The sequence below is a fragment of the Lepisma saccharinum genome, chromosome 1 (genome assembly GCF_977018435.1).
Source record: "Lepisma saccharinum chromosome 1, izLepSacc3.1, whole genome shotgun sequence".
Taxonomy (NCBI): domain Eukaryota; kingdom Metazoa; phylum Arthropoda; class Insecta; order Zygentoma; family Lepismatidae; genus Lepisma; species Lepisma saccharinum.
In genome coordinates this window covers 145200038-145224604 of record NC_139229.1, presented here as the reverse complement: position 1 = coordinate 145224604, position 24567 = coordinate 145200038, and the positions used below count along the sequence as shown (strand labels likewise).

The window sequence follows — 24567 nt, the reverse complement described above, 5'->3', positions numbered from 1 at the left end:
TTCTCGTCCCCATTCCCCCCCCCCCCCAATCACTTTTCCCTGGTGCCGTCACTGACCACAGTGATCCTATTATTTTACTCAAAATGTATTGCAATCAAATGTCCTTTTGCATTCATGTTTGAAGTAAAGAAAGATATTATTCCTACAAAATATAAGTCAAAATAAGGTATGGTGCATATGCAGTACATATATAATTTGCTATGAACAGAAAAATAAAATACAAAATGTCATAAAAGAGGAATTTTAGAAATATTTGAAAGTCATGCCAATTTCAAAATGCTACTAGGAAATTCAGTTCGGGAAGAACTCGAATACATCTGCATTAAAAACAATTCCTCTGTTTGGAAATAAATAAAACCAGTTAATACCAAAATTCACACAAAACAAAAATTAAACAGAAATTCTTAAACTTTAATTAATTTCCAAATCTTAACTGAACAGCAAAATTAAATTAATAATTCTTAAAAATGCATATTGAATCAACAATTATATATTACTAATATATAATCTCTGGGGCCTCCACTTGATTGAATGGTTAGTGATATTCCACATGGTCCTAAGTTTGATGCATCTGGTGGAAGTGCTACACTTTGAAAGAGTTTTTCGACTGCAGAAGTAGTCTTCATTTTGTAATAAAATACAACCAGTCTGGCTGCCACACAAGAGTCTTGAGTTTGATTCCCAGACTGTGTGATTTCAGGTGGAGTGATATAATGAACAAATCACATGTGACTAGGGTGACCAACTTTCGGCCATGAACTTTCAGCATTGATATAATATATATATCAACCCTGTATATGTATATTGCCAGCCCTAATATATACACAGAGGTAGTTATTGTTATTAAACATGTACAAATAATTAGATATCAGGACAAACTGAGACTAACATTTGGCTAGTCCATTTTATAAATATGAATAGACTGACACTATTATTATCTCGTAATATAACTTGTGAAAAAAAATATGATTATGCAATAACATCGGAAAAAGACTAGCAAACAAATGAGTCATAGTTAAAATTAGTTCTTTACATTGTATAATCAATTGGAAAATCTTTCATTTTTTCCTCTCAGCTAAAAAATGAACAACACAAACAAGATAGAATACATAAAGTCGCATCTTCGCCCTTAATTTATCTGCCTTATCCTCCCATTTTTGACTCCTGAAGAGCATCTACAAATGTCAAAATTCAAAATACAGATTGATTGGTGAACAGCTAATGGCAAAGATTGATTTATTGATTTTTATATTGGACACATCAGCACATAGGTTGATATGGGAACAAGCCCTTTAACTAAAAAAAAATCGAGAATGAAAGATGGCCATTACAATTTCATCACTCAATTCTAAAAACTCATTCATTCATTACTTAACAAGAACTACAACTATACTGTTTCTGAGGATAAGATCTACTTACCTATTAAAAACTGTTAAGGGTCAACACAGGACAACATGACTCCACGGGGGAATATCCTGGCCGTGGATCCAGGCGCCAGAGCCTCGTTGGCCTGCTAGAAACAGTTACCACGGTGTTCTATGGGGAAGTGAGGTTAGGTTGACTACCCAATGGCAATGATAATAGTGGGCATCCAGCTATGTGGATGCTATACCACATAGTAAAGGAACACCTGTCCTTGTTCATTTCACCCTGCCATGTAGGGTTATAGCAGGTATGGAGGTAGGACCCCACACATTCTTGATCTTGGCCATATTGAAGGTTGCTGTATTGATTAAGGGGCTGGGTGAGCTCCAGAGCAACTTTATGTAGATACATTGTTGGAAAAGTTCCTAACTGAGAACAATAACCCTGGATCCTCTCTGTGTGGCAGTCAGACACCTTAACACCTTAATGATTGGACTACTTCAGCTCACTGATACCACTTGTATATTAATTGGTATTTAATGCTGAGCCAGAGAACATCCACCATGAGCATTGATAATATTTGGAGGATTAATAAAATAGTCAAGAATGATACAACCTATTACAGCATGTGTCTACATTTGGTTACTTTTTCAATAAGCAAAAGTTCAACTCCACTTTAGGCTCAGGAAATCAGAGCTCAACCTACATTTTATATTGCGGTCCAAACCACTGCACTGTGCCCAGAATCAAACTCAAGACCCCTTGATTGCAAGATGGTAGAATTAGCCTACTTTCAAGGGAAACACTTAGTGTTTCCAGTATACTAATTTCTTTATCTTGCTAGGTTCAAGTCAGCTGCAATATTTGCTTCAGCTTTCATCTAAACATCAGGTGACAGTATCATGCTGTATTTCCCACTTTATCTGAATAGATTACACAAATAACATCTGCTTTCAAAACCATGAGAAGATAAACACCTATCTTCAGTCCTCTGTATAAAAAGCCAGAACTATTGATGGGAAGTCAGTGAGGCATCTCCACTACAAGGGTAAGTAAACTTTCTTCCACTCTCTTAACATTTCATATTGAAGTTCAGGATTAATGCACTAGTAACAGTATCAAGTTTCATATGCTACTGTAAATCACATTTACAATATACACACATCCAGGAAGTCTATACATGTGAAACCCCAGGACAGAAAACTACATAATGAAGTAATAATTGAAACAAGCCAGAAACAAAAAAAAAAAAAAAAAAAAATTCATAAATATTAGTTTTTGTGTAACTGAATATGATGTAAACATAAATGTAGAAAATTATTAAAATTAATACCCTAGCTAAAATCGACGATCAAATATATAAGCTATTAATAGGTGGTCTGCTTATAAATAATTTTTACCTCTAGCAAGGCTATAAAAAATCTTGTGTAAACATTTGTATATTTCTTAAAGCTATATTCCCTTCATTAACATAGAGTATAGACTAAGAGTTTAAAAATTTCAAATTAGTTCCATCACAACATGTTTACAGGTAACATGGAAAAACATATTTTAATTATTAGCTTTTATTGAAAAAAAATATAAAATTAAATTACTATGTACTTGAAATTATTTCCCAATATAATCTTTAAAAGTCTGCATATTTCAATAAGCACTACTTATTTTGAACATTTCTTTTCATATGATATATTTTATCTGTGTTTCAGGAAAAGATGAGGTTCGCAACTGCATTGGGTTTTCTGTCTCTATTGGCAACCTGTTCTCTATCTTCTGGTATGATTATTTTCATTTTTGTCCAGTGTTGTCATGAATACAAAGAGCAACTGGATACCTATATTTTTATTGTTAAAAAATCTTAATTTATGAATTCAATGATAAGTTTGTTTATTGATCATTGATTTATATGTTCTAAACAGATCAATTGCTTAAAATTTGTACATTCATGGATTTTTCTTACCTCAGAGCAAATATGCTAAATATATACAAAGCTTTCTACCTTCATTTTCTAGGAAAGAACCTAGTGTGTTATTATGGCAGTTGGGCTGTTTACAGACCAGAAGATGGGAAATATGATGTAGAGAACATTGACCCATTCCTCTGCACTCACCTCATCTATGGATTTGCTGGACTCAACTATGAAGGAATCATGGTGGCTCTTGATGCCTGGAACGACCTTCCAGACAACTGGGGAAAAGGTAATGAGCTCAACAGCTACAGAAAATACTGAAAGTATGTAAACTTCCAAGATATTCAAGAACAATTTTCAAGCTTATGTAGTAATGAATAACTTATGTGGAATATGCTCAGAAAATCTGTCTTTGTTAATGTATATTTACTTTCTGTCTTCATGCAGGTGCATACACAAGATTCACTGGACTCAAGGAGCAAAATCCAAAGTTGAAAACTCTTCTGGCCATTGGTGGATGGAATGAAGGCTCTCCTAAGTATTCTACCGTAAGTGGGAATCAGAATTCACAATTTTCATAAATGCTCAAAATGTGCTTCTCCTTGGAATTGACTGACATCAAATGTTCACAACTGATAACTAATATAATATTACATAAATCCTATTAAGATGGTTATTTGACCTCTGGAATTGATGTGCAATTACGAGACTATGGAAAATCCTGTATTTAGACCTCCTTCACAAAACTAGGGCATATAACTTATACATTTATAGTCATAAAAAAAATAGAAATTTTACATAAAAATCATAGGATATTGATAGTTATATTGGATTATTAAAATTAGTGGCAATTTTACTGATTAACCAATATGTTGAATGTGCCGATACTTAGGAAGTACCAATTAATCTCTTCCATTGCTAGCTACTATAAAATAAATTTATGTAATCCTTTTCAGCAACGGGCATTACTATATGACTAACAATTCTCTAATATTAATTTATTTGCTACTTCTTAGTATCTATTCCTGCAAACTAAGAATATTGGAAAAATGTTTTTTTTAAAAAAAAAATTCCAAACTATGTCCTTAAATTTGACAAATATATAAACATTACATCTTCAGATGTCAGCCACTGCTGAGAGTAGGAGTAAATTCATCACAAGTGCTGTGGAGTTCCTGAAGAAGTACAACTTTGATGGACTGGACATGGATTGGGAGTATCCCTCTGCAAGAGGTGGAAAGGCTGAAGACAAGGTGAGTGGCAACTCTTCTGAGGGTAACCAACTGAAACATTAATGGAAAATTTTGCTCAACCTGGGTTCTGTGCATTATTATTATATCTTACTTGATGAATCAAAGTCATTTTCATCCTTTTAATATTTCCTGAAACTATACAACTTAAACAGATACAACAATGATTTTTTTAGAAAATTTCAGAATTTCTCTTCGAACACACAAAAGCCAATATTTACTTTAAAATATATATATATATATATATATATATCAATAACCTTATTGTGTTTTTAATTCCTTCAAACAATAACGGTTGTCAATTTCTATGAAAATATATTTAATATGCACACCTCCCTTACCCTACATAGAGGAAATTAGATAACTATAAATGTATTATATTGAAAATGTTCTAATATCTAATCTAATGTACAATCTGGACAAAATATATACATATCCGTCTTTCAGGAAAATTATGCAACCCTTCTGAAGGAGCTCAAGGCAGCTTTGGAGCCTGAAGGCTTGTTGCTGACTGCAGCTGTTTCTGCAGGAAAGGGAACCATTGATGTCTCATACGATGTGCCAGCAATCTCAGAGTATGTGTACACATTGTACAGTCATGGACACTGTCGGCTTGTAATGAATACATTGACTTTCAAAAGAATCGTTACAAGCTGGTAGTGTCCGTGACTGTACATTACAAATATCTTCTAGCTACCTGTTTGGTGAGAGCCTTGAAGCTAAATCAAACAATCAAATAGGTTTCGCCACTATGAATGAACTTTAATAGCAAAATAATATATTCCTCTTTGCACATTAATGATTCATATCACATGTTACAATCAGTTTCTAATTCTAAGAAAACTTATACTTGGCGCATATATGGGGAAGAGCAATAAAATGTATTTCAAATTATTATAATTATAATTATATTACAATTTTCGAAAATTTCAAACATATATTTCCAATTGCTTAGATCTTTGGACTACATCAACCTGATGAGCTACGATTACCATGGAGCCTTTGATGGGCTCACTGGGCTCAACTCCCCAATGTATGGAAACCCAGAATATGATGAAGGAAACAGCACTTACTACAACACAGTAAGTAAATTAAAGAATTAAGATAATGGCATTAAATCCCCTAATTTGCATAGCATTAATAAAATTTTCAAAATTATGGAAATATAATTTGTGAATTATTGTAATAATTAGTGTTGAAAACAGACCAATATTCTATGCATTTACTAAAATATAGCAACTTTTTATGTCACACTCCAGCCTTTTCTTAATATTTCTTTCTATAATCCATTTCAGATTTATATTCAGACTTTTCACACAACAAACAAACCTAAATCGTGCTCTCCCCCTCCACCACCACAAGACCACAGGGCATTATTTTACTTGACATCTTGTTTTATTCAGTTTACAAAATCTCTTATAATTCTCAGTTCATTTCACACAACCAGAATAGCAGCATTATTAAAATTGCATCCAGTAATATAAAATATAAAAATTTACTTTTATATTGCCATTGAAAGTCAGTAACATATTTAGTAAACCTTAAATATTAAATATTTACAATGAACATTTTCTTTAGAATTTCAGCGTCAACTACTGGATCAGCCTGGGAGCCCCACCCGAGAAGATCAACATGGGAATCCCCTTGTATGGACGATGCTTCACTCTGGATGACCCTAATGAAAATGGATTTGGAGTCCCTGGTTCAAAGCCCTGCACTGCTGGACCTTACACAAGGGAGGCTGGCTTCCTGGGATACAATGAGGTACATTATACATTAGTAGATATTCAATGGAGCACATAACATATTTTAAATTTATGCATTATATACACATATTCAGTTTTTCCTAAGTTGCAAAATATTCATTTATCTATCTACTTTAATTCAGAATTTTAACACAGAATATATAAATAAAATTCACTGTTTATACAATTTATTGCTGCAAAATGTACTAGAAGAAAACATGCATGACTATTTAAGGAAAATGAAGGTGGAAAGTCTAGGCTGGTATTCACAACAGATGGGCTAGTGGTAAACACAACATTTGCTTATTTCATTGCAGATCTGTGTGATGATTCAAGAAGGAGGCTGGACTCTGGTGAGAGACGAACACTACCAAGTGCCTTACATTTACAAGGGAGACCAATGGATTGGCTTCGATGATGTCGAAGCTGTCACACTAAAGGTTAGCCCAATGTTATTTGTGTATTGGTTTTTGAAAATTCTTTTTGGAGGAATGTCCTGCATTGCATACTGATAGGCACCACTTTTCTATAAAAACACATTGGGTTGGAAATTTGTAGAAAAACAGGCTCTATGAAAAAGAACATTTGTATTAGTTTGACTCTATTTCTTCTTTCAAGTCTACAAGTTTATTCAGGAAGGTAAAAAGGTGTAGTGAGTGAAAATCCTTGAATAGTTGCCATAGGATAATTAAAAGACAAAAAAGCCAAGAAATTGATAAAACTTTAATGTAATAAAACTTTATAACAACTGTTAATTTCGAGAAAAATTACAGTGCGACCTCAAATAGAAAAATTTTCCCCTCCAATAGTGTTCTATAGTATCAACATATAAATAAAACATATACATATGTATATTTGTATTTGAGAAATACAATATTTTTTCACAACCCAGCAATCAGCTTATTATTTTCTACTTTGCTTTACAGGCCAACTATGTGAATGAGATGAATCTAGCAGGTGCAATGGTGTGGTCTTTGGAGACTGATGATTTCCATGCTAAGTGTGGAGACCAAGCAAATCCATTGTTGCATGCAATCAGCAGCATTGTTGTTGGAACTGCCTAAGTAAATGCAGCTTCCAGATGATGATCAGTGGTGCATCCATTAAAATTCAAAACTGGATAAAAAATATTCATGAGATGTAATTTTTTTTGATCAGAAATATATAAATATATGCAATAATTTAAAACTTACTTTTTCTTATATACCTGTAATACGCTTTACCATTTCAAGTATTCTTCTGATTGATTGATTTTTATGAATAATAAATGGGTGAATCAAATCAACACTAAAGTTATTTGCCTCCATCAGATTATATGGGGACATGAGCATGGCAGTATTTAGAGGTTTTTTTTTCTTAGAGTTCAACCCCCCCCCCCCCCCCGAAACTTCTGACATGTTGGCTTAATGGAAGTTCAGAAACCAAAATTTGTAACTCATTTTAAAAAAAAATATTCGAAGCTTCACAAAAAATACAACACAAGAGACAATGCAAGGAAGATCGAGCAAGAATTTTCAAACATTTGGAATTCCTGAAATTTGAGCAAAAGAGGTTTAACTCTTGGAATCACAGCCCACCCTCGAACCCTCCATTTTCACTTCTGCTGTCCTCTTTCCAGTGTTGTTCCTGGATCAGACTGAACCTTTGAATTCTCTGTTCTATAACGTTTTAAATCTCCCTTAATGGGAGTTCGAACCTAGGATCTCCAGCTTCGTAGCACATTACGTTCAATATGCTTCACCCAGCGGTCGATCTACAACATACATTTAACCTATATGCGGTCCTGTAAAGCACATATTTGTGCCGTGCATAGTTGTATGTAACGCTGTTTGTTAAGTATAGGAAAAATTATGAGCATCGAGAAGTGGGATTGAATTGGTCCATAGACCCCCTCTCCTCCCTTTCCCTGGAATTGGAGTCGTTTATTGCAAGTTGCAAGATAGCAGAACGTTTGTTATTTCTATTGTTAATAAAGGAAATAAAGTTCATCTAGTTAGTATTCGAACAGAATAATCAAATAAAAACTGTGTTAGATCGAAAAATTTAGGCCACAGTACAGGCACCAGGTTATGTTTTCTCTTTTTAATATTCTACTATTTAATTCAAAGAACAACTGGTTCCACAGTTTTCAAAATTCCAAAAATTAAGTTGTATGTGACAGGTCAAACAACATTAACTTTATGACTAAAATTTCCCTCTAACTTTTACAGCTTTTTCTTGAAGGTATCTAAAACTTAATAAAATATAGTAACAGTGCATTTCAGTACACACAGTATTGATTGATGGATTGAGTTGATGTTTTAGGTCCACTTTATGCACAGTAAGATTAATCGGGACTGGACCTACAGTTTAAAGTGGGATCTGAACCACTATGTGCTTCCACCAGGAATTGAACCCGGGACCCCTTGATTTCAAGGCGATGACGCTACCAGGTACACACGGTATGAAACGTAAGAAAAATAAAGAAAGAAAAGCAGTTGTGTACATACATTCATCTGATGGATCGAGTAGAAAAGTTTCCTCAGGGATATAATAACAGCAATAATAATAATTAGTAGGCTAATAATAATAATAATAATAATAATAATAATATTTTGGAATAAATTGGTTCATTATCATGAAATTTTAATTATTATTACATAATAATATTTATTATTTCTATTATTCAAATGATTAATTATTCAATTATGAGTGAACCCCCCCCCAAAGAAAAAAAATCCTGGCTATGGCCATGCACACAAGCCCTTTACTTCCAACAAAACTAATGTGACTGTAATGAATCTTCTGAAGATGAACTTTATATCAACAATGCCTAAAAACTGAATTGCTACTAGACTTCTGATAAAAAAGACTGAAGGTGAATAGAGGTACTTAGGACATATATGGACAAAACACAGGAAAACACACAATTCTCCATAGGATTTTATCAGCTGTGAGTTTAGGTACTACATCCTCGTTGGACTGTAAGAATAGTTTCCAGGATGTACTCCAGGGAAGAGAGGTTGACATTTGAGTGTCTTCCATAAAAGTAATTCCTTTACAGCCCAAACTTTTTATGACAGGGTATTGTAACTGTTTAAATTTGTTCACAATTAATTGTAATTTTTTCATTGGAATTATATCATGGGTACCTACCAAAGTTTTGCAAAATTCATAACTTTGCATAATATAATCATTTATTCATGTTAAGGGAATAAAAAATGCGGTTGATAATTAGAATACGTACATGAGTACTAAAATGATTTTTGTGAAACTTACTTGTAAATGTTCGATTAATTTCAGTGGCCTCTGCCACCATCCACTTTGGAAACTCGATGCTTCACTGTTGGGTTGACTTCAGGATCTTGTTGTTTCCTCGCTTACTGCTAGGGGTGCTGGTGAAACCAGTTCATCTGCTGCATGTGCTGGTTTGAGTTGTTGCAAAAGCAGAAGCCAAACATGATGTACCTGGTCACTGTCAATATTCAGCTTGTGTGGAAAGTGCATCATTGCGTGTGCTGTATGCCTAACTGAAACATTTTGGATCCTGTGTTTTCCAAAGTTGAGGTGCTTTGCTAGTCCGGTAGTATCAACTAGCTTAAAAATGCATAATTTCCAGGATATTTAGTCTCTGTATAGGTGTCGTGCAGTATTTTTGCAGATTCTGGAAAAATAAATGACTGCATAATTTCCAGGATATTTAGTCTCTGTATAGGTGTCGTGCAGTATTTTTGCAGATTCTGGAAAAATAAATGACCTGGTATTGGTGATTAAATTCCAACTTTTCAATACCAGAATTGGTTCACTTCTAGTTTTCATACACTACTTATTGCTAGTTTCATGCCTCCTATTCTACAATTTAGTAATAGAGGCAGTAACAGCCACTTCACTTTACTTAGATCCCATTGCTACAATAACTAAAGCTGAGTAACAACCCAGCAGCCTAACAAATAACAACACAAAATTTAGTTGCCACAGCAAAGCCATACAAACTAGGAGCCCATGAAAGTTGACTGAAAACTCTAAGCTCCATTTGGATGGTGAGGCCACCAAAATTAATCAAGTACGAAAACTAACAACAGATGAATGGATAGTATAAGTACATGTTTCATGTGTTTAAACATAATATTACATCTATTAAAAAGTTAACAGGAGGACCGTGGTTCCAATTAAATCATGAGTACATGAGAGTAACACATCACATGTTGTTTGATTGAATATCACTGTGCTACATTACGCTTATTCAATGACAATCATTCAGATCTTCATCAGTTTTTTACCAACATAAATATACACTAATCAAATGTTACATTTTCCAATTTAGTACATAATATATGCTATGACAGCAAATTTCCAGTAATGAACCACCTAGGTATGAAACAACAGTTTTACACTTTCAACACAACTTTTAAGGACCAGTAAGGAATATAAACCAATAAAGAATTATGAATATTAAATAATTGTACTTTAAAAAACAATTATGACATTATTCTGGACTGTTACAAATTGTTTTATTGTATCATTCCAATTAAGTTTATCATCCTAAAATGGGGCAAAACTACACAGAAGAAATTGTGAATATTAATTAAAATCTGATTCAAGACTGAAAGATCATACAATTTATGTACTTATCTATCACAAGCCTAGTTCAACAATTCTTAAAAGTGTGCCACGAAAAAACATTTTAATTAACATGGAAAGCATGAACATATACAGAACATGACTATGTATATAATATCTTGATAATGTTATTTATTAACATTGGGTGCATTCCAAAATTCTTAACAAAACAAATGAATTCAGTGAAGATAAGGGTCTCGTGAACCTGGTGAAACTAGTTATTGTACACACTTAAGGAATGATTTAGGAGAAATTTCCAGTGTTTTGTTTATAGAAAGTTTCCACATGGGATCCAGTGAAAAGCATGTCCTTCTGGCAGAAATAAACTTGGCTGCAGACATTCATGGTCAATTAAATTAACTTTTAAGAACAGTTAAGGCACACCCATCTTGTGCATGTTCCTTCATATCACCCTCTGTTCAAATAATATTACATTTTCCGAACTAGTGCAGCTTGAAGCCAACATGCATGCTCATTGTCTGCAAGTAGCAAATGACTGAACAAAGCGGCCTCCTGGTTGATGCAATTTTTTTAGAACAAGCTTCATACATCGCACAAAAATCGGCTTAAGGAATGCCATAACAAACTTCACGATGTGACTTGTTGAATGGCCAGTGCCCATAGCTCATTTAATGCATTAAACTCGTGTGCACTTTCGGAACGTGCCCATAGTGACAGGTGTGCCTCAATAGTCTATATTGCACAATGATCAAAAATGTTTGAGAACTGCTGATCTAGTTCTATCCTTTGTTTTGAAAATATTAACTTTCACTGTAGTGTAAATAGATGTTATTCACATCAAAATTGATTTACTGGATATCAGGGTAGGTACTGGCCTTCAAGTTATGAAAGCTAATATTGATGATTAACATAGCCAAATATATTAGCAGTCAATCTCCAAAAATGGTGATCTACTTTGAAGATGGTATGAAAGATTGTTTGATTACATCATGCTGTATCCTTGAATTCTTAACCACTGGTAATTGAGAAAAATGCAGTTTACAAATAATAATAATAATAATAATAATAACTTACTTATAGTGTCACTACTATTTACTTCACAACCCACAATAGAACAGAATGCCCACGGAAAACAGTAAAATCTATTACCATGCCCTGCATAACTTCTAAGTAAGAAGAATTTTGCCAGGTACACAGTGACTACTGTGCACCACAGTCCATTATTTGACAACTTTCCTTATAGAGTTGAGAAATGAGGAACTGAATTTTGAGAAAAGAAAATGTTCTTCAGGTATTTTGATTGAATTTTCTTGCATGATTGAAGTTTAAATTTTGGGACGTTTACTATAATTTTATTAAAGTTGTCTCCTGCTGTGTTCACACAATACTTATGGGTAGTTAAGTCTTGGAGGAAGGAGTGATCACCAATTAATACTGTATTAATTAAATATTTGTGTAAAAGTGATTTGGTGATTCACCACTGCCTTTGTTTGACCATGTACTAAAGTCATTCCATAATTATCTTTTCAAGAAACTGACATTACTATATGAGTAGCACTAAAATGTCTACATATAAATTCATTTTCTACTTCCTAGTATATTTTTCTGGTAACTAAGAATAATGGTAAAATGTTTACAAATTCTAAACTGAAACAAAAAAATTTCAAAATACATAAAAATTTCAAATTCAGATGTCAGCCACTGCTGAGAGTAGAAGCAAGTTCATCACAAATGCTGTGGAGTTCCTGAAGAAGTACAACTTTGATGGACTGGATGTGGATTGGGAGTATCGCTCTGCAAGAGGTGGAAAGGCTGAGGACAGGGTAAGTGGAAACTCTTCTGAGGGTAACCAACTGAAACATCAGAGGATAATTTTGATCAACCAGGGTTCTCTATTACCTCTTCTCTCACTAAATCAAAATTAATTTCCTTCTTTTGAATATTTGCCACAAATTCAGAACATAACCAGATATGAAAAATTATTTTCTCAACATTTTTTCAAAATATCTTTTGGAAAATGAAAAAAAAACAACTATTATACGTATATATATAACATTATTAATCTATTTTGTTTCTAAAAACAATAATTCTTGGAAATTTATATGAAAACACATTCAATATGCACACCTCCATTTTCTCCGTATTTCAAATAGTACTAATGCTTAATTCAATGAAAAAAACAAATATGTATCTGCCTTTCAGGAAAATTATGAAACCCTTCTGAAGGAGCTCAAGGCAGCTCTTCAGCCAGAAGGCTTGCTGTTGACTGCACTTGTTCCCGCAGGAAAGGGAACCTTTGATGTCTCATATGATGTGCCAGGAATCTCTGAGTAAGTATACACCACATATATTACAAATTCCTTGTAGCCACCTGTTAGGTGAGAGCATTGAGAGGACACCCTTCATCAAACAATCAACTACGTTTTTAAATATGAACAAACATTATAACAAAAATAATGTAATAAAAGTTAAGACAAATTTCTGTCATTTGGTGTCATGTAGATGCTGCGCTGAGCTCTACAAGATACTTTCTTTCATACATTTGAGACTACCTGTCCTGTAATATTGTGCAAGTAAAATTTCATTTTTCTGGAGTTTGATGAGCATTTACTTTGCACGGTGCTGAGAATATTTAAAAATTTGGATTGTCTGAATTCTCATGTCCTTTCAGGTCTTTGGACTACATCAACCTGATGAGCTACGACTACCATGGAGCCTTTGATGGACTCACTGGACTCAACTCCCCAATGTACGGAAACCCCGAATATGATGAAGGAAACAGCACTTACTATAACACAGTAAGAAAATTAAAAAATAAAGATAATGGCATTAAGTCAAGTAATTATCAGAATCTTAATTAGATTATTTAAATTATGCAAGTATATTCTGAAAATTATGGTTATCATTATTGTTGAAAATAGACGAATATTACTTTTTCTAACTAAAATATAGCAACTTTTTATATCACACTCCCGTCTTTGCATCCAGTAATATAAAGTGGAAAATTTACTTATCTCTTGCCATTGAAAGGCAATAACGTATTTAGTAAACCTTAAATGTAAGAATACTTACAATGAGCTTCTTCTTTAGAATTTCAGTGTCAACTACTGGATCAGCCTGGGAGCCCCACCCGAGAAGATCAACTTGGGAATCCCCTTGTACGGAAGATGCTTCACTCTGGATGACCCTAATGAAAATGGATTTTGGAGTTCCTGGTTCAAAGCCCTGCACTGTGGACCTTACACAAGGGAGGCTGGCTTCCTGGGCTACAATGAAGTACATTATATTACATTATATTATTAAAACAAACATTTAGCATATTTTAAATTCAATCATTACATATAAACAATTACAATGTTCCATAAGATGCAAAACATTCATTTATCTTTCTACTTTCATTGAGAATTTCAGCACATAATATGTTTTTTAAATTTCACATGTAATACCATATTTCAGCTGTAAAATGTCCTAGATGAAAAACAGTATTTACAAATTCAGATTGTAAATTCATAAACGGATTGTAAATTTTAGCTGAACTTCTGAACAGGTGCCAAGCATTAAACACAACATTCATCCCTCTATTGCAGATCTGCGTGATGATTCAAGGAGGAGGCTGGACTCTGGTGAGAGACGAACACTACCAAGTGCCTTACATTTACAAGGGAGACCATTGGATTGGCTTTGATGATGTCGAAGCTGTCACACTCAAGGTTAGTTCAATGTTATTTGTATACTGGTTTTTGAAAATTCTTCTTGGAGAAATGTCTTGCATTGCATATTAATAGGCACCACTTCTCTATAAAAAGCATCTTGGATTGGATATTTGTAGAAAAATTCTTTGTAACAGAATATTGTATTAGTTTGACTGTTAGTTCCTTCAAGTCTACAAGTTTTTTTCAGGGAGGTAAAGGATGTAGTGAGTGAAAATCCTTGACAGGTTGTCATAGGATAATTTTTTTGAAAATCACTTTTAGTCTCTGTACAGCCAAGAAATTGATAAATCTCAAATTTAGTAAGTTGAACATGTTAATTTGAAAAAAAAAAATTGTACATCAACTTCAAATAGTGCATTTTTTCTACAAATATTGTTTCATGTTACACAACATACAAATAAAACATAAATACATATGTATTTGTATGTCAGAAATATCATATTCTTTCCAACAATATTATGTGTAAAACCCAGCAATCAGCTAATTATTATCTACTTTGCTTTACAGGCCAACTATGTGAATGAGATGAATCTAGCAGGTGCAATGGTGTGGTCTTTGGAGACTGATGATTTCCATGCTAAGTGTGGAGACCAAGCAAATTCATTGTTGCATGCAATCAGCAGCATTGTTGTTGGAACTGCCTAAGTAAATGCAGCTTCCAGATGATGATCAGTGGCGTATCCATTAAAATTCAAAACAGGATAAAACATATTCATGGAATGTATTTTTTTATTAGAAATATGTAAATAAAAAAACTAAAACATATTCTATCCTTTTTTCCATGTAACATGCTTTACCATTTCAAGTGATCTAATGATTGATGGATTTTCCATGATTTTTTTTAATTAATTGGGTGTAACCACACTAAAATACTATATGGAGACACAAGCATCTTAATACCAAAAACAACTAATGTGACTATGATTAATCTTCTGGAGATGAATTTTATATCAACAACATCATCTAAAAACTAAATTACTACACTTTTGATAAAAATTGAAACTGCGTAGAGGTATTCACAACAATGGACATGGCACAGGAAAACACAAAAAGCTACATAGAATTGTACCAGCTGTGGGTTGTAGTACAAGATCCTTGTTGAACTGTAAGAATGCAGTTTCCATGATGGCCTCCCCCATGGCGCAGTGGTAGCGTCATTGCCTTGTAATCAAGGGGTCCCGGGTTCGATACCCGGTGGAGGCACAAGTGGTTCGGATCCCACTTTAAACTGTAGGTCCAGTCCCGATTAGCCTTAATGTGCATAAAGTGGACTTAAAACACCAACTCCAACCAAGCAGTTTCCATGATAAAAGAGAGTGCTTTCCAAAAAGGTAATCACCTTACACCCCAACCTCATGACAGGGAAGTACTAGAAAAATTCATAAAATTATTAGAAAAAATACAAGTGAACACAATGCTATATCAAGTAATTTTGTGAAATACATTCCACATACCATCATGCGAAAATTTGGATGGTGGACTGTATTTGAAGCTAGAGGGTTCTTAGTATGGCTGAACTGATATCACTATGAACCAATACTTTTGCCAGTACTCTTAGCAATTTCCACTAGTACTGATAATGATACCTGAATATTGTAACTATTCAAAGTAGTAAGAATAAGCTCTAAGTTTTTCATTGGAAATATATAACAATCTACAGCGGTGGTGCCAGGATTAATCATCTAGGGGTGCTGAGGGGGTTGCAGATTGAAATTTAGGAGGTGCTATGTTGAAAACATGAAATATGCATGCATGTTGTAGTCCCTAAATCAAATATCAATTAACTTTTATTAGGAATCTATGATCATATGCTAATGAAACTAAAGAATACTAGCGAATTGCTTCATTGTTGCCTGATTTTAGTGCAACAACGACATTTGGTAATTTGAAGAAAACAGCTTGTTCAATGACATATATGACGACTGGAGGATTATTTTCTATGGAGAGGCAAGCAAGGCAAGGCATTTTTCCACGGAGAGGGGTCGAGGTATATTTTCCCCCCTAATAGTGTTGCTCACTCTCTCTACAAAAACGTCAATTTTAAGTTACAATGTTCCTGTAACGCTCTTATAATAATTAATATAAATGACCGTGACTGAAATGTACACTTTTAGATTGACATCCTTTGTTTTAAGTCCACTTTATGCACATATAGGCTAATCGGGACTGGAACTACAGTTTAAAGTGGGATCCAAACCACTATGTGCCTCCATCGTGCAACAGTGCAAAGGAAAACATGTAACAACAACTAACACTGAGCTATATACATTTATCAAAAAACACAAGCAGACTACTTGAAACACAAGAAGAAACCATTTTTAACAACAATTCTGAAGAAATAAAGACAAGCGCCGCTAATCTTTATAGACTGCTGACAGTACAAGAAAATAAATGCGGAATCTCTTTGAGAGAAGGATCAATGCTTGCCTGTTTTAAATAATAACAGCAGTCTCATTTCAGTATCTAAAATTCAGCCTTCAATATGACAACGACATGACATAATATGACACTGTAAGAGGTAATGTTTTCGGTAAAATATAGGTTATGGATAGGGGGTGCTGAAGGGGGCACGGAAGAAAATTAAGGGGTGCGCAAGCACTCCTTCATGCCTCCTGGTGCCGCTCCTGGCAATCTACCAAATATTTTCTTTTAACATATTCATAACTTAAGACCAGATGATCATTTAATCACATAGTCCATTGCAATTTGCATGGAATGAACTGTCCATTTTATGAAAATACCAGTTTTCCACTTTCAATACAGCTTATAATGACCACAAAGGAATGCAAGCCAATCAAGAATGTCTGATATTAAATAATTGTACTGTAAAAACAATTGTGGCATTATTCTTGGCTATTACAACTTGTTTTATTGTATCATGCATGGATGGTTATTCCATGGAATGAAAGGAATGAGTCATTCCCTTACAAAGTAGAAGTATTAACTGTGTTCATGTCGTCAATTTATTTTTAGTTTCATTCAAACTATTCTTAGGTAGTTGCAGGGCTGTTGTAAAAACCGCGAGACGTGTGTCCTCATCGTGGTCCTACTAGGTAGCCACCAGCAGACGACCATTAGTGTCCTTGTCGCTCACCCTCGGCAAAGGGAAAGGGAGAATTCAGCATTCTTCATAGATCTTTGGCTGTCTTCAGCATGGGGAACGCATGACTGCTACTCATTCCAGCCACACAGTTACGCATTAAAAAAAAAATTGCAATATTTTTTTCTTCATTTACAGTGGATGAATGTTGCGTTGTCAGTTATCCCAGTAAATTTCATGTGTGTTATTTATGGAATTCGTATGAAACACATAGATTTAAAAATCATACTTAACAGTTGACCAAATCAGTGCGGTTCAATTGACTCGAAGGGAATGAATCCACAGAACTCATTCCGGGTCTTGCGGCAGCTAGCTAATGGTGCGGGGGAAAGAGAGTAGGTGGGTGCTGGAAACACTCTTCATCCAGGTCTTGAGATCAAGAAGTTTTGAAGAGAAGAGCAGGTTTTTTCTGGTGGCAGATCAATGTCCGATTTAGACTCTATCGGGTGTAATAAAGAAAAAATGTGTTCGACATTTTAATCCAGGCCAATGTGGAATAATAGGTGGTTCCAGAAGAGCATTAAAACTCTACTGTTGGGTTTGGGTCCTATTTTCAAATGAGTTCTGCTCCTAAGCCCACTTCATGCATAGACAAGCTAATCGGGGCTGGACCTACAGTTTAAAGTGGGGTCCGTTGTGTCTCTACCGGGATCGAACTCTGTATCCCTTCATACTAAAGCGACAACGTTACCACTCTACCCTCCGGGAGGATCTTTTTTCAAATGTAAAAGGTGTGTGGAGAATTTTAAGGTTTCGATGACATCAATAATTTACTTAACACTAGAAGCGCCAAGCCGGTCAATTTGACCGTTTTTCAAATTGCAGTTTCTGCTTTACACAGAAACCTTTTTCTTCGTGCGTTGAAATTTTGTGACTTTTCCTAAATTTTGCAGTACATTATTACTGCTATTCGTTATTTACAAAAAAATTAATACTAATGGAAATATTTGTGTTTCTACCTAGAAGCGCCGTTGCCGGTCATTTTGACGGCTAATGTATTTCAATGGAAAACCACTTCTCGATTGGAACGTTGCACTTACAGTTTCCACCACTATTCTTCCTTCCTCTTTTGGACTCTCCCATATATGTTGGCGTATTGTCGAAGCTGATAAGAAGGAGGACTCAGTTTCGTTTGAACACTGCAGTTTGTAAGCATATTTTCTAGACAATGTGTCCTCAGGGGACACTCCAGGGGAAAATCTGACAGTTGACGAACAATTGTTTCCTTCGAAAGCGAGGTGTACATTTACACAGTACATGTCAAACAAACCAGAAAAATTTGGTATAAAATTTTGGATGCTAGTGGAGGTACATTCCAAATACGTGTGCAATGCCTTTCCATACCTTGGGGAAGATGAATCAAGGAATGATAATGTTACTGTACCTGAGAATTACTTCACCTTATCTAAATGCGGGTAGAAATGTAAATACAGTAGAGCGTCGATTATCCGAACGTCGGTCAACCGAACGACCGCTTAACCGAACTGTGTACTCGCTCACTTTCAGATATCTGTAATGAAAAAAGTACGTGACTTAGCTGCTCGTAAGCGTGTAGGCTTGCTTAGACAGACCAAAATAAAGGATTTTTTTAAACGTTAATTTTGTGTACTGTGTGTATTGTTCATGCAAAATGCGTATGTAATATGTACATATTTTTGTTTAATAAACTGTACCACATACTATATATTCCTACTAAAGTTGCCTTTGTACGTTACTTTTTAATACATACTTAAAGAGATGCCTGTTTTTATGAATAAATTTACTGTACAGTACTTCTTTTTGGCAAATAAACATGTACAGTTCGATTATCCGAACAAACCAGTTTTCCGAACACCCATGTCCCCCAATTACTTCGGATAATCGACGCTCTACTGTACTTACAATTATTTCACATCGCTAAAATTCGCTGAGAAGCTAAAGGAGAAGAAGACAAGCCTAATTGGCACTATGAAGAAAAATAGAAAGGAGAATCCTAATGAAATTGTGAACATTCAAACACAAGTATATGAAACATGTTTGTTAAAAAAGGGGGACATTACATTGTGTGCATACCAAGCTAAACCAAACAAAAATGTTCTACTCCTAAGATCCATGCATTCAGATGTAGAAGTAGATTTGCAAAGCCAGAAGAAACTCCCAGAAACAATCAAGTATTACAACAAAACTAAATGCGGTGTTGATGTTGTTGATCAAATCGCACGCAAATATTCAGTCCGTGCTTCATCACATACATGGCCGGTACATGTGTTTTACAATATCTTAGATCTGGCAGCAATAAATGCAGTCACGGGGAGGAACGTTACGAGATATAACTTTTTGATAGAATTAGCTGAGGAACTGAGAGAAGGGCATTTGAATGCAAAGCCCAATAAAACATTGTCAACATCAATATCACATGCAGGGAATGTAAGTGGCTCTGTTTCCAGAAAGAGGTGCCAATGCCAGGTGGCATTGTGCAATGAAAACAAAACAAGTGACACTTGTTCAATGTGCAACAAATATGTTTGTGGAAAATGTGTTTCTGGTGTAGAAAAGGTACTGAAATGCAAAAAATGTAATATGTGAAATTTCATGACGGAAACTTATTTCCTTGAAGAAAATTAATATTTATTGTTGTAATTAGTGCATGGAAAATAAAGATCACTAGGTTTCATGATATTTTTGTATTTCTTTACAAAAAAATATTTTTACAAAATATTTTGTTTTATTAGTCATAAAAAATAAAAGACTACCATGCTAAAGGTCCCGGGTTCGATCCCCAGCCGGTTCAAATCCGGGAACTTTTCTAATGTTAGAAGCGACTCCGGCACCCACCCAGCATCGAATAACATGAGTACCTGGGGGAAACCCTAGGGGGTAAAGGCGGTCATGGAGGTGATTCTGATCACATCACCCTCACTAACGACCTTATCAAGAAAGTGTGGGGCGTTACCCCCACACCCTCTATACACCTTCATGGCGTAGTGCTAAGCACAGGGGAGTACTTTACTTTTTTTACTTTTTTTATTAGTCATAATGATTATTGGCAATAGCCATTTTGAGAAATGGTCAAATTTTAAATACCGGTCATTTTGACCGGAGGTGGCGCTTCTAGGTAGCAAAAAATCCTGGCGCTTCTAGTGTTAAACATCACAGCGTCATAGGCAAACTCAAATCCACGCTGAAATTCTCCTGACAACATTTGCAACTACGAGAATAAACTTGCAAGATCAACAGCGCAAACTGGTGATAATGAATCAAAAATAGAAATTAAAGTTTTTACAATTAGTTGATAAAAAGTTTGCCTGAAGACACTTTCTATTCTTTGAACTAGAGTTATGGTCAGCATTTGACATGGCTCGTCACAGAAGTGAACTAGGTGCCGCACATTCCTCAGATTAATATATCTCGATGGGAGTATAAAAACCTTTGTTTTACTTGAAGAAAAAGGATTTTTGATTTGTTCAAGTTAAGTTCGTTGGTTTAAACAATTCCCGTGTCTAGTGCTAGTGCTGAACAATCTTTTTCATAATTTCACCGAATTCACAGTTAATGTAGAAATACCAACGGACAGTAATTGAGAAGAAGCTGCTAAAACTGAATTGAAAATACAGAAGATGAATTCTACAATCTAGTGATAGAAGAATTCATAAAGGAAGCGTTAATAATAATAATGATGATGATGAAGTTTTTAAAATTTCTGACGACATGTGCTTCCCTTGCTGTAAAAGTCATGGACCGCCCCTGGTATCATGCAATCGCCTCCATCCAGTTTATTACTAAATAACAGGCCAAACTAGAAAAACAGTTAATGTTAACTAAAATCTGATTCAAAACACTGAAAGATCATTCAATTTGTGTGTGTTATCTACCACATGTGTAGAGATCTAATAGTTAAAGTTTGAATACAGCAAGCAAGAAAAGATCTGTAGTGCAAATAGACATTATCTACATCAAAATGAGCTTCCTGGATATCAGGGTAGATACTGCCCCTCAAGTTAGGAAAGCAAATATTGATTATGAACATGCCCATTCAATTACCTAAAACAGTGAGATACCAGACATAATTGAATTATTTTAGAATGTGAATAAATGAAAGATTCTTTGGTTGTATGATGCCATTTTTCCTTGAAATTCTTAACTACTCGTAATGCATATAAATGCAGTTTACTAAACAATAACTTACTAGTAGTGTCTCGTTATTTACTTTCCCAGCCAAATTGCCACATAAAAGAACAGGATAAAGTTACTCTTTAAAACAGACTTACAGTTACAGTTACAAATTTTCAATTTAACAATTTAGTTACGCATAGTAAATGTTCATATCTTTACTTACTTCTATTGCAAAAAAAAAGTTACACTGTTACAGTTAAAGCTATATATTTTTAAAAGTGGTGAGTTACAGTTACAATTCCTCAAAAATAGTAATTTCATAACAAGTAATTAGTTGCATCCAAACACTGCACAATACTCAATAATAATAGTAAAATCTACTCTGATTACACATTATTTTGACAGACGCAGCCATCTTGTTGATATTTGTGCTACTTCTAGCATGAAGAGTTTTGCAGGGTTCACAGTGACTGATGTGCACCAATGCTCATTATTTGGCAACTATCCTTATAGACTTTGGAAACAAGGAACTGAATCTCAAGACTTCTATAAACTCACATACAGCCAGCACATATACTCCTGCCTCTCCTTGACCAGTGTGCTGCATATTTTTGTGCACATAATCAGGAAAACATGAAATCTGAAGCATTCTGAAGACTTTACGGATGAATGGAAAGGCAAAGGAAACTATTTAGCATTTCTGTGTTTACAATTAAGGAGTTGAAATCCTCCTGTAACTCCATTCCTCTGTTCAATACCTTCTCTTTGGGAAAAGTCCCACATATCCACAAATATTCCACAAACAGTTCTATGGTTAAATCTGTCATTTCATTTCCTTGATTTTCCATCTTTAAGGGTATTGGACAAGATCATTAAACAACAAAGAATTTAGTATCATGTGATCAACTCCTTCAACTTTGGCTCCTATTGGGAGGTAAGTGGTCATCGAATATTGATAATTTCTATCCATTCTACCACTGGCAGGTGATAATTATGGAAATTTCCTACACCACTAAGTTGAGAGAGAAGGTCTTCAGGCATTTTGGTTGAGATTGCCCACATGATTGAAGTTTGAAAATTGTAAACTATCATACCCTTGCCTTCCTTTTTTAAAATCTGTCACCCACTACATTCATTAAAAGCTTATTGGTAATTTTAGATGTTTTGGGAAGGGAGTAATTGAATATTTATTGCTACTGTTAGATGTAAAAGATGGTCTGGTCTTTTCGCAAATGCCTTTGTTTGTTTCATGCACTTCAGTCATAATATAATTATTTTGGAATGTGAATAAATGCAAGAAAGAAATAAGAATATGTTCTCCTTTATCTTCACTTCACTAAGTATACATTTAATTATTATAAGGTACACCAAAACCTTGTTGAAGTTTATTAACAGATACCTGTGGTGTGCTTGAATTCATTACCTCAATACAACTGTTAATGAGATTCATAAATAAAGTTAGGTTACATCCTTCTCTGATAAGATGTAGTCGCTAAGTGTAGCAAGGGTATAGTTGGAACCGTCCTACCATTTTGCCTGTTTCTCAGTGGAATATGTTTTTTAATTATTAATTTTTTTTTTTTATGTATGGTATTTGTCAGGTAGTGTTCCAAATCTGTTTACAGAAAACAGAGACATTATCATCACACTCAGACACAAAGATGTGGTTCTTACATAGAAGATTGGTAACGCTCTCATTTTATAAACAAGGGATCCCATGTTCGATACCCGGTGGAGGCACATAGTGGTTTCAATCCCACTTTAAACTGTAGGTCCAGACCCGATTACCCTTTTTGTGCAAAAAGTATTCTTACAAACAAACATTACAAAAAAGAGCGGATTTTTAGGTAAAAACATATTTTTTCTGTTGCTTCAAAAATCAGCTCTGACCAAATGGTTGCAATGTAATGTGCAAAGTCTAATTTCACATAAGAATGCATAATTTTACCTCCAGCGCAAAAAATGCATCCTTTCTAAGGATAGAACATAAAATGTACATATTTTAGACATTCCAGACAAAATAAAGTTTCCTAATTCTTTGTGCAATCGCAAATTTTAAAGTTAATGCATAAAATAGATGAAGCACGTGGTAAATTAGTACCTTACTATCCTATTCTGGACTCCATAACAATAATGTTGAAGCTTTTGCCTGTGTTGTGATTGTGAATGAGTTTGAGAAAACTAGCACATAGTCCATTGTGATACTTCAAGATTTCTTGAAAGATGGATATTTACAGAATGATTTGGGGTTCCTTACTCAAGTTCGGAGTGAACATGGTATTGATGGTAAGTGTGCATGACTTCGAATATGTATGACTAACTACGTGTGATGTGGAAAGGTTGTTTTCGCAATACAATACCTTGTTCAGAGATAATTGACGTACAATGTCCTGTGCTGTCACTTATGACTATTTATTTGTTTGACAGTTTTTGATTGAAAATATTTTTACTTTTAGCCACATATTTCCGTTGTATTTAGAACATCAAAAATTAATATTTTCCACGTTTTTAGCACCTAAAAATCTGCTCCCTAATCATAACAAACAATTACATGGACATGCATACGAGTGCGCCTGTGCATGCGCACGCACCCCCCCCCACACACACACACAAACTAACAAACATATGCTTAACTTGCTAACAGAAGCTTATTTGATTGTTCTTTCTATGATGGTCTTTATCTCTTAGTTTCAGCTCTGCTCTAATTATCAGATGACAGTATCATGCTGTATTTCCCACTTTATCTGAATAGATTGCACTAATATCACCTGCTTCCAAACCACGAGAAGGCAAACACCTGCCTTCAGTGCCTCTGTGTATATATAGCCAGAGAGAC

The 24567-nt window shown here is 34.6% G+C and overlaps 3 protein-coding genes across 3 annotated transcripts in view; all 3 read left to right on the top strand.

Moving 5' to 3' along the window:
- The window catches only part of LOC145986423 (putative chitinase 10), an 87401-nt gene extending 80056 nt beyond the window's left edge, over positions 1-7345 (top strand). Inside the window, exons 24-33 of the mRNA XM_083120425.1 lie at positions 2397-2413; positions 3072-3138; positions 3375-3560; positions 3719-3819; positions 4393-4524; positions 4969-5096; positions 5477-5603; positions 6100-6285; positions 6584-6706; positions 7193-7345. Coding sequence (XP_082976551.1) covers positions 2397-2413; positions 3072-3138; positions 3375-3560; positions 3719-3819; positions 4393-4524; positions 4969-5096; positions 5477-5603; positions 6100-6285; positions 6584-6706; positions 7193-7330 — 1205 coding nt within the window. The 3' untranslated portion in view covers positions 7331-7345. The remainder of the gene's footprint in view (positions 1-2396; positions 2414-3071; positions 3139-3374; positions 3561-3718; positions 3820-4392; positions 4525-4968; positions 5097-5476; positions 5604-6099; positions 6286-6583; positions 6707-7192) is intronic.
- A 5172-nt stretch (positions 7346-12517) lies between these two features.
- On the top strand, positions 12518-15184 carry LOC145986418 (acidic mammalian chitinase-like). The gene is made up of 6 exons (XM_083120412.1): positions 12518-12649; positions 13029-13156; positions 13498-13624; positions 13917-14102; positions 14414-14536; positions 15047-15184. The coding sequence occupies exons 1-6, from the start codon at positions 12518-12520 to the stop codon at positions 15182-15184; spliced, it is 834 nt and encodes a 277-aa protein (XP_082976538.1).
- Positions 15185-19586: 4402 nt separating this feature from the next.
- Positions 19587-20204, top strand: LOC145986411 (uncharacterized). Its single transcript, XM_083120399.1, has one exon. It carries the CDS (start codon positions 19587-19589, stop codon positions 20202-20204), a length of 618 nt encoding a protein of 205 aa, XP_082976525.1.
- The last annotated feature ends 4363 nt before the right edge of the window (positions 20205-24567 follow it).

What these genes read in the sequence shown, in the direction of transcription:
- LOC145986418 (XM_083120412.1), top strand. Translation starts at nt 12,518, where the DNA reads ATGTCAGCCACTGCTGAGAGTAGAAGCAAGTTCATCACAAATGCTGTG. An exon ending in ACAGCACTTACTATAACACA is followed by an intron (nt 13,625 to 13,916) that starts GTAAGAAAATTA and finishes CTTCTTCTTTAG; the next exon opens with AATTTCAGTGTCAACTACTG. An exon ending in GCTTCCTGGGCTACAATGAA is followed by an intron (nt 14,103 to 14,413) that starts GTACATTATATT and finishes CCTCTATTGCAG; the next exon opens with ATCTGCGTGATGATTCAAGG.
- LOC145986411 (XM_083120399.1), top strand. Translation starts at nt 19,587, where the DNA reads ATGAAGAAAAATAGAAAGGAGAATCCTAATGAAATTGTGAACATTCAA.